The following is a 10,644-nucleotide window of genomic DNA, read 5'->3' as shown; positions in this document are numbered from 1 at the left end:
TGGCCAAGAAGGATGAGAACATAATTCCTTACTTGTCACTGAAAATGCTGATATCTTTTAGATAAAACAGTTCTCCCCATTGACACAGAGATCCTAGGATGAGTGCTCCTCATCCGTCATGGTTCTCATTTCCTACTCCACCCATGCAGCCACTTGATCCCCCCTGAACAGGTGGCCTTCAGCAATGCTCCAGTCCCAGAGCCTGGACACATGTCCAAATGTATGAGGTGAAGAAGACACAACAGATGTACAATGGCTCCTGGCTCTCATTGGAGTTGCAGACTAGCTGGCAGCACAGTAGTCAGATAAGCGACCACAGTGCAGAGGGATGACTGCACAATAGTTGCTGGGGTAGAGGAGCTTGGGATGCCTGGACTGGGGAGAGGAAGGTGCCCGCTTTTGTGGACTTCTCTTCCCCACCCTCGGCTGTTGCCAGACCACCAACCTGTGAAAGGCAGTAAAACATGGAGGTGAAGAGTATGAGCTCTGTGGGTACTGCCTAGTATTATTTAACCCCTGTTCATCAGTTTTCTCATTTATATAATAGGGATGATATTACTAGTTTGTTCATTATAGGATTGTCATGAAAATAAAGTATGTGATGACATAACAAGTGTTATGAGTGCCTGGCACACAGTGTGTGTTCAATGCATGTAACTTATCACCATGTGTTACACCCAATATTTACTTGTTTATTCATTTTCTCCCTCTCTTTCTCTGTCTCTCCACTAGATTAGAATCTTCCTGAGCAGGGACTTATTTACTGTTTGGTGCAATATTCTCAGGGCTCAGAAGAGTTGCTAGCACATTATAGACACTAAATATTTGTATATTTCACACATGTTGGCTAATATTATATTATACTTGGCTTGAATTATTTTAATAGCTTCCTTCCTAGTCACCCTCCAGCCTCTATATCCCTGCAATAATTTTGCTCCCCTAAGCCCTTTTTAAAAACATGAGATATTTTCTTTGTTGTTTTTTTTTTAAGATTTTATTTATTCATTTGACAGACAGAGATCACAAGTAGGCAGAGAGGCAGGCAGAGAGAGAGAGGAAGGAAAGCAGGCTCCCCGCTGAGCAGAGAGCCTGATGCGGGGCTTAATCCCAGGACCCTGAGATCATGACCTGAGCTGAAGGCAGAGGCTTTAACCCACTGAGCCACCCAGGTGCCTCTTTTTCTTTTTCTTTCTTTCTTTCTTTCTTTCTTTCTTTCTTTCTTTCTTTCTTTCTTTCTATTTTGATATTTTCTTTGTTTTTAAAAATTGAATTTATTTTACTTATTTAAGAGAAAAGAGAGAGAGAGAGCATGCATGGGAGTGGGAGGAAGGTCAGAGGGGGAGAATCTCAAGCAGACTTCCATGCTGAGTGTGGAGCCCAACACAGGGCTTGATCTCACAGTCCTGAGATCATGATCCAAGCTGAAATTGAGAGTCAGATGCTTGCTGGACCACCCAGGCACTCTTCCCCTGCCTAAACATTTTATTTTTTTATTTTTTAAATTTTTATTTAGATTCAGTTAGCCAGCGTATAGTATGTCATTAGGTTTTGGTGTAGTGTTCAATGATTCATTAGTTGTCTATAATATCCAGTGCTCATCACATCACATGCCCTCCTTAAATGCCTAAACCTCTTAAAGTCTCCTTTCCCCACAGATCTTTTGTATAACAACCCCCCAGCCCCCAGGTATAAATGACTTTGTCACTTGCCCTTGCACTATCTCTGCAAGCACCTGGCCCAGTCCACTTGCTGTCCTGGCTCCTGCTTTTTCTCTGCCAACCACAGCCTGTAGATATGCTTTTATTTTCTTTCTATTTAACGTGCTTTCTCCAATTTCCCCCCTCAGTTAGAATCCTAATTATCTCTCAAAATCCATTTCACATTGTCCTTCAAGGAGCACCTCTCCTTGATCCTTCCTATAATAATAGTCCATTTCTCCCCTTTGAGTGTCTATTTTAGCATTGTCTCCTTCTTCCTTGTGTTAACATTAGCAGTGTATGCATCTGCCTCCTGTTTAGACTGCAAGCTCATTGAGGGCACTGACTGTGTCTTTTTCGTATCTTCATATTTGCCACTTATCTCAGCATCAGGCATCTAATAGACATTTAATATGTGCCTGTTGAACAGCCTCAGTAACAAAGTCCCAGTTACCCCAGAGTTATTCGAGTTCTGCACCTGCTTACAATCTCCATAGCTCACTACCCAGCCGGTAAATATCTTGCTTATTTAATTGCTTCACGTTTTGCACTTGAATGTGAGTTCATGGATGGGAACCTTGTCTACATTTTCACTCTTGAGTCCCTTGTGCCTAACAACATCCAGTATGAACCATCGGTCAGGTGATATTTGGGGGATGAATGAGTGAATTCCAGCTGGCTCTGAAGCATAGTGGGACGAGTTTGACTGTTGTGCGGAGTTGCTCATCACTTTCTCCCATCCTTTCTCCACCTCATTTTTACTTTCTGACCCTCTTGGTGCAGGTCTGACATCTGTATGCCCAACAACCAATTCTAGGTACATTTCTGCTCCATGTTTTTTTTTTTTTTTTTAATTTAGTGAGAAAATTGACTTTACCAACATTTACATATTTGAAGTGATATTATCACCTCAAAAATGATTACTTGCATCTGTCATGTTGAACTTTTAAAAAAAGAAAATTTTCAGTTATATTCACAATATTGAGAGATAGTTCACCTTGAATGAAATGAATTTCTAAAAGTTTTACTTTGATTGAATTATATGAAAAAAGTGAATTGTTATTGGAATTATCAGATTTTTCTTTTTTTATTGTTGCACCAGATTCCATGAGTATAACACTGGCATCATTTAACCATGTGTGACATTCTTCTCTGGGTGGCGCTATCAAATAAACACTTACCATTTCACTCATAGCATGTGTGCAAAAAAACTTGGAACTGACAAATGTACTAGGCAGGGCTCTTCAGAAAAACACAACCAATCAACAGAAGACTATGTATATTCATGGAAGAGACATATTATAAGAGTTGGCTCATGTGATTAGAGACACTGGCTAGTCCCAAATTCTCACGGCTGATGTCTCAGGCTGTCAGGCTGCCATAGAAACAGGAAGAGCTATGTTCCATTTCAAATGCTGTCAGACAGGGACCATTCTCTCATACTCAGGGAGGGGTTGGTGTGGTGAGGTCAGGGTTTTGTTTTATTCAGGCCTTCAACTGACTGGACAAGGCTCACCCGCATTGGGGAGAACAATCTGCTTTATTTAGTCAGTCAATTCAAATATTAGTCTCATTCAAAAACACTCTGACAGACACACCCAGGATAATATTTGACCAGGATTTTATTTTTTTTTTAAAGATTTTATTTATTTATTAGACTGAGCAAGAAAGAGAGAGAAAGATACAGAGAATGAGCAAGGGGAGGGGCAGAGGGAGAAGCAGACTCCCCACTGAGTAGGGAGCCCAATGAGGGACTTGATCCAGGACCCTGGGGTCAGGACCTGAGCCAAAGGCAGATGCTTAACCAACTGAGCCACCCAGGTGTCCCTGAGCAGGATTTTAGACAGTGTTCTTAAAGTCACTGATGACCTTTGAGTTAGATGCTGATATTCCCTAAGCAGATTTGTGCCTGCTTTTTATGTAGTCAGTGACATCACCATGGTTCTCAGGGCCGATGGTAAAGGCTGATAACATTTTTGTGATTGTTACAGTTTGCCATTAACTTTATTCAAAAAGAGAAAGATATTTACATTTTCATGACTCATGCACTTTCCTATTTTGTGGAACTCCTTGCTATTGAGGGTTTTTTGAAAAATGAAAATGCAGTAGCAAACACGAAGATAAATACTTGTAGATTGAGAGTACATGGTAAGTGGGAAAGCTGCTGCAGCAACGCTGCCCATTACTGCCTATGAACCCTGGAGCAAGACTGCTGCCTTCTAGATCCTGAAGCTCATACCTGTCACTCCTTACTTTCCCCACTAACCTGGAGTCTGTTGGCCTGCTGCTTCCTGAACCTTGCAGGCCATGGCACAACTGGCATGGGTCTTTACCTTCCCACCACCCCAAAGGGGAAATGACTCTCCTCCATTGCTTGTGTCTGTGTGCATTTCAGGGTCTAAGGGGAGCTGCATGCAGTATCCCTGAGAGGGTTGCACTGGGTTGGAAAAGAATTGAGAAGGAGAGGCAGGTCAGCCCTCATCATCTTCCAGATTTAGCCTGAGTTTAAGTGAAAACTCACTTGCTCACAGCACACATCACTCACACACCAAGAGATGCAACTGTGGCAAAAGCTGGAAGTACAAGTACAAGCAAAGGGGTACTGATCTGATCTTGGCTTCTTTTCAAGCAATTCTTAATAGGACTTCATTAAGCAATGACAAACTAGATAGAACACCAGGACAACAGGAGGCAACTGACACCATCCACGACAAATATAGAATTTGGCCACCTTACCTACAGAAGCTTTATCCTTGGGCTCGAAGGGATGCTCTGATCTCAACCCAGTTTTAGGGTAGTTTCTCCGTTTGGGGTTTCCATGTCTATGTGGTGTCAGTGTCCAGGCCTTATGTGAGCATAGGGGCACAGGTGGAGACTTTGCTCTCCCACAGTTGACTTGGGGTCCTCTGAGAGTTGTAGCAAAAGCCTGCTCAGTGCTCCTTCTCAGGGGGGTGGGGAGATCCCCCAAGCGGAACACCCATTCTCTGATCTTACCTTGATGTAGAAGGCCCAATTTTAACTCTCAGTGTATATGTGGTCTGAGGCCTCCACTCCTGTCCCCATGCAGGCCTTAAATCCACTTGCTGATGTGCCTTCTCACCTTGTTTCTGGTCTTTTGTGACTTCCCTGTCCCAGTATCCTTCCCAAATGCAACTCAGCTACCCCTGAAATGGATATTTAACAAGCACTGAAACCAGAACTTCTGTATATTTGAGTAGGAGCTGGAGGAGGCAGAATGCTTAGGGTGTCCCTTTCCCTCCCAGACAAACCCCCAGGCCTCCTCTGCTTGTCCTTGAGGAGATGACATCAAATGATTGTGGAAGTCTGATGGGTTTGGGGGTATTTGTCTCCCTTGCTAATTGGGGAGAAACATATTTTCTTTTTGAGAGAGAGAGAGAGAGAGAACACATGAGGAGGAGGGAGAAGCAGAAGGAGAGGGAGAGAGAGAATATTAAGCAGGGTCTATGCCCAGCATGGAGCCCAATGTAGGGTTTGATCTCACAATCTTGAAATCATGACCTGAGCTTAAATCAAGAGTCAGATGCTTAACTCACTGAGCCACCATGATGCCCCCAGGAGAAATTCTTGAGGGTAGAAACTTCTAGCACAGGGCTGAGCCCAGTGGAGTATTCCATTGGGAAGGCAGGGTAGGAGAGATTCCTACCTCCATCATATGGTAAAGCCTACAACTCTGTTTTACCTTAGCAAGAGGGAGGAGTGTTTTATATCTGAGAAGTTTGGTAAGATTCTTCATATCTGTTTGGACAGAGAAAGGAAGTTCCAGGGTTTTCTTAACATTTTCACTCATTCATTCATTCTTTCTTTCTTCATTCCCCAAATATTTTTAACATCTACACCTAGTGTGGGGATGAAATGCTAGTCTTGACTCCAACCCTTCCAGATTAAGGAGAAGAGCTACTCCTGAATGGAAGGGAGGGCCCTGCAGGCTGACCGTGTGGACACAGGGCTGCAAGAGACACTTTCTTCTCCCTCACAGCCACTACAGGGAGCACCCATCCCCTTGCTGGAGGAGTAATAGGAGGATACTGGTCAGGCTGTATGTCCATCCATGGGGATGGTGACTTGGGGTCCCTTGGCAGGAGACTTCCTGGGAAAGGTCCAGGTCCAGTGGGGACGATAGCACCAACAGACCACTATCCATACCTTAGGGTCTAAGTGGCCTGAGACGGAAAGGTTTCAAAGCCTCAGGGGTTTTGTGGGTCTATCTGGGCACCAGACACAGGGACAGGACAAGTCTGGGACCCTGAGTATGGATGAAATGGTTGAGCCACCATCCATGTGGGGAAAGGCAAGGTAAGAAGGAGCTATAAACCCTTTTATACTTGATTGACAACCACTACTTCCAGTGTCTCCTGGACATGAGAACAGAGCTTTCAGCCCAGTTTCTTGCCAAGAAAGTGAAAGAGACAGTGAGTGGCAATATCTTTTCTGCCCTGATCCTGGAGGCCACAGTCTCTTATCAGTTACATGGCTGTAATAAGCCAACTACTGCAGGATTTGTTTCCCTATCACCATGAGACATGATGCTGTAGGGGAAAAAGTGCAGAAATAAGAGTCCAGACACCTGAACTTTAGTCCTAATTCTCTCACTCCCTCTTGTGTGACCTTGAGGTGGTACTTGATCCCATTGACTCTTGAACCCCTTGAAAAATGGGAATAGCTAACCTTGCTTCATCATCTCCAGGTTAGAGTGGGAGAAAGACCTGACACCAGCTGGCAACTACCCCACCTAAGAGAGAGGGAGAGCTGGGCCCTAGAGATAGAAGGGATGTGGGCAGGGTCACACAGCAGACCAGAAGCAGAGTTGGGTTCAAAGGCAGGTTTCTGGCTTCGGGCAGTACCGAGTCCCCTGCCTCAGTCTAAGTGATGTAGGTTCTCACAAAACGAAGAGTTTTGCATAGGTTCTAGGCAGCTCTAGGTCTTCTAGCAGAGAGACTGGCATGTGCATAACAGGCTGTGGGCTGTCAGTCCTGTTGTACAAACTGCAGAATGGAAACAGAATCCTAGGTCCTGTTCCCACTCTAGCCAGAGAACCACTGTGTTAGCTGGAATTCCTTCCTGGTGTCTGGTGTCACCCTCACTCTTATCCACTTAAACCTACTGGTGGTGGTTCTATCTTTAGCGTCTAAACTCAGCCTTAGTTAACAAGTGATGTTTGCCTGCCCATGCAACACAAATTCTGTGCTCAGCAGAGTAAGACAGCTTTCTTCCACCACGCAGGAAAAATCCATTTGGGTTGGATTTTCATGGGATAGAAGATAGAGGAAGACAGAAGAGGAAATATGAGGACTGTTATTTTATTTCTTTTAATTGCTAGAAACCTTTGATCTACTGGGTGCTGAGCACATCACATAATACTTCCAAAATTGTCAACGGCTTTTCCTCAGTCAGTGTCTTCAGTCAATGGACACCAATGGCTTTCTACTTCTTCTTTGCTTTTGCTTTCTTTCCTTTGTTTGCTTTGTTGAACTTAAGAGATTCATCTTGCCCTTGCTGGCCAGTGATTGCAAGTGGGGAAGGAATAGGAGCATTGAGGTTCAAAGTCTTCTTCTGAAGTTTCAGATCCAAAATGTCAAAAGTTATTTGTATCTCATACTGCAGCAGCTCCTTCAGGCATTCGATCTGGATGTGAATGGCCTCACTGATGAGATTTTCTAACTCCTGTAAGAAATGGAATGTGGCTGGTGATCAGGGCCCTAGGAAAGGCTGAGGCTGTCTGAAGATATAGTCCTTCCACAGGATCCAATGCTGAACACATCAGCTCCTTTTTCTGTACTCTAGAACTTTCCATTTCCCCCACCAGCTCTCTTGGCCACCATTCTCCACCCTACTCTGTGCTCTGAGAGTCTGACTTACAAAGGCTGTCTCAACTGGCTACCTTACCCCTCTGGCTTTAGGCTGAATTCAGCCAATGGGAGGCGCTGGCAGGAGATCTGAGGCTGGAAAGAGAATGAAGTCTCTCGCCTCCCTCCCAGTCTGCTGTGGGCTGGCCCTGGCTCTGATCCTCTCCTTACACTACACCTCCTGTCCCATAGCCCTTTCCCATAGCTCTCTTTTTGGACTTTCTTTCCTTCTCGCTTCAGGACTACTGTAGCAATAACCCTATTTGAGTGCGTCGTTTATTACTAATATTGTTCTGGGTCTATAGGCCAGTCCCATATTCCCATACCTTCTGATCAATGCGTGTTCCATTTGGATGTTATCCCCCTTCCCTACCCTCCTGCCCTCATCTCATTTTTACATCTTGAAGTTCTAGTAGCAGGCTTTATCAGAAGGGACAGGGCAAGTTACTCAGACAGTGGGCCTGTTCCTCAACCAGCCAGTCATGGGAAGAATAGAAACTCAGCCACCATCTGCCATGTTAAACAGGAGACACTATCTGTCATCTCAATCAGGACTATGGCATCATGGAATCCTGGAGACATGGACCATGTAACTGTGTTTCTCCAAATTCCCCGTTTGAACAACCAAACTGTAGAGGAGAATTTGTGCTTGTCTGGAGGGGACATTCTTGGAATATCTGATTGCCTAGAAGATATCTCTTTGTGATCTCATATTTTAACTTAAAAATTCACGCAAAACCTGACATTTTCCCTGTACTATCTCCTGACTGTTTTTATATAAAAATAATATTCTTCCCCTAAGTCCTTGGGAAGGATCATTCTCCAAGAGGATGTATCATGTTTATCCTGTGGTGTTCATCATCTCCAGCTCAGGCACAAGACTAAAGACACACAGTGGAGGGGATTCTAGTCCATGAGCTCTACCAGGCAGGGCCAACAGCAAAGTAATGAGGGCTGGCAAGGGAAGCTGGGAGGGGCAGAGAGGGACAACTGTGTGAACAAGAAGAAGCAAGAGTGGGAGGGAAGGCGGCCCCTCACATTTCTGGCCTTGTCCACACATTCTAGAGTAAGGTCCCCCAGAGCGGGTAGAGACAAGCTGTTGCTTAGATTCTGCTGTGTTCTTGTTTGCTGGATATCTTAATGCTCTAAGATTGCATGGCAGCCTGATGTGTTATTTCTCTGAAGACTTAACCTTAGAAGAGTATCATCTATTCTGCTGTGCTAATTTCTCTTTAAAGATTTTCCCCATGTTTTATATATATTTAAGGGAATATTTCATAGGTCCAGTCACTCTTTGGCTGATGATTTAGAGACCTTTTGAAATATATAGGCTCTGGGATTCTCTACCTCCATTTCAGCCCCAATCTCCCCAACACATGAACACAATTGTGTACACACATATGAGGACAATTGTCTCTGTGTTTACAGATGATGTGACAGTGATGATATAAGTGCCTATGTCTAGATTAAAAAATGAATTTGGACTCTTCCAGGCCCTTAAGAAGTTGGTGGCTCTGGGGCTATCCTAGTTACCATTAGTAAAGAGCTGGTCATTGAGCCTCTGGCTCCTGGAGCCTCAGTGGTCTTAAGAGTGGTCAACGAAGGATCCCAATTTCTTAGATCCATGCCAGACTCTTCTAGGTTCTCTCTGACCCCCTAGCCCCACACCTTTGACTATCTCAGCATATTACCCACTTGGACTATCTCCACTGGCCCTTCCTGTATCATCTTCCCCAACTACAAGGCCTCAAAGGATGAAGGGCACTGAGAGAATTTGTGGTGATTCAGAGTCTAGGGTCTTCTTTAGTGGAATCTGTCACTGAGGAATGTTGCAGTGGAAAGAACTTGGACTTTGGGGTCAGCCAAGCCTTAGCCTAAATGTAAACTCTACCCCTTGCTAGCTTGGTGACCCTGGGTGAGTCAATTAAATTCCCTGAGCTCCACTACTCTCATTACTAAAATGGGTACATGAATTACATCTCACAGAGATGTTTCATGAAACATGCACACAAAACCTGTGGCCCATGTTCAGTTTCTGTCTGTCCCCTTCTGCCCCATCCCATGTGTGCAGACAATGGGGTCCTCTCTGTGAGTCTGACTCCAGCCGCCATGTTTTCTTGGTAGGAATGGGCATTTGTATGTGACAGGTGAACATCTTTCCACCTCACAGGCACAGCCTTACCTCTCTCTTCAGAACCCGACTGGGCTGCTCGGGCACCTCCAAGAATGTTTTCTGTAGCTTGTGCTCTTGCTCCAGGTGCAATGCCTCCTTTAGAAGCAACATATTCGTGCGTTTCTGCACCTCAGCCATATTGAGTTCTGCCATCTGCTGCTCAAGCTGCCAGATGTCCCTGTCCATGCCCTCAGCCAGAGGGAGGGGATGGGGTGGCGCACACACTTCCAGGTGTGTGACGGTCAGGTTGACCTCCTGGTCCTGGCCCAGGACATACTGGTAGAGTTTGTAGTGGCGGATAAAAGTGTTGTGGAAGTAGTCACAGAGGGCCAGCAGGTGGGTGGTGTTGAACTGCCCCTGGTAATCTCTGAGCTTGTTCCCCAGAATTGTCACAGCCTCAGTGATGGAGCAACCTGCAAGCACAGAGAGGCCAGGCATTAAGTGTGAACAGAGGTAGAGCTGCATTGATAGCTGATCAATATAGGTTCTGAATCCAGACACTATGAACGCAGAGCCCACATCCTACCAGCTATTCTATATTACCATTTATTAGCTCTTAAAAATTATGGAGTGTATCACATTTTTCCTTTTGTCTTGACTTCTAGGAAGCTCAGTGCCTATTTTATGTAGTAATTTATATTTATCTCATTTTATATGTTTATCTCACTCTTTACCTATATTTTGACTTGTAACTCTCATTTTAAAGGTTGACTTCAGCTGTGCTTTATGATGTTTCCACTTCAAATCCCTCAGAAAGGAGATGAGGGTGTAAAAAAGAGATTCTGCTAAGAGTGGAGCATGAGATGATGAGAGACAGATGTCCAGGCAATTATTATGCTGTAGATGTGTGTCACAGAGTTAGGCAAATATTGTTTCTACCATGCAAAATTCTGCTCTGGAGTTATGTCAT

The 10,644-nt window shown here is 44.5% G+C and overlaps 1 protein-coding gene across 1 annotated transcript in view; it reads right to left on the bottom strand.

Moving 5' to 3' along the window:
• Positions 1–7,007: 7,007 nt before the first annotated feature.
• C1H8orf74 (chromosome 1 C8orf74 homolog) overlaps positions 7,008–10,644 on the bottom strand; it is a 35,725-nt gene continuing 32,088 nt past the window's right edge. Inside the window, exons 3-4 of the mRNA XM_059155492.1 lie at positions 9,744–10,147; positions 7,008–7,379 (exon numbers count right to left, since the gene is read on the bottom strand). Of these exons, the coding sequence (XP_059011475.1) occupies positions 7,140–7,379; positions 9,744–10,147 (644 nt within the window). The 3' untranslated portion in view covers positions 7,008–7,139. The remainder of the gene's footprint in view (positions 7,380–9,743; positions 10,148–10,644) is intronic.

The sequence above is a fragment of the Mustela lutreola genome, chromosome 1 (assembly GCF_030435805.1).
Source record: "Mustela lutreola isolate mMusLut2 chromosome 1, mMusLut2.pri, whole genome shotgun sequence".
NCBI lineage: Eukaryota > Metazoa > Chordata > Mammalia > Carnivora > Mustelidae > Mustela > Mustela lutreola.
Note: the sequence above shows the minus strand (reverse complement) of the source record. Positions and strands in the feature narration are given on the sequence as shown.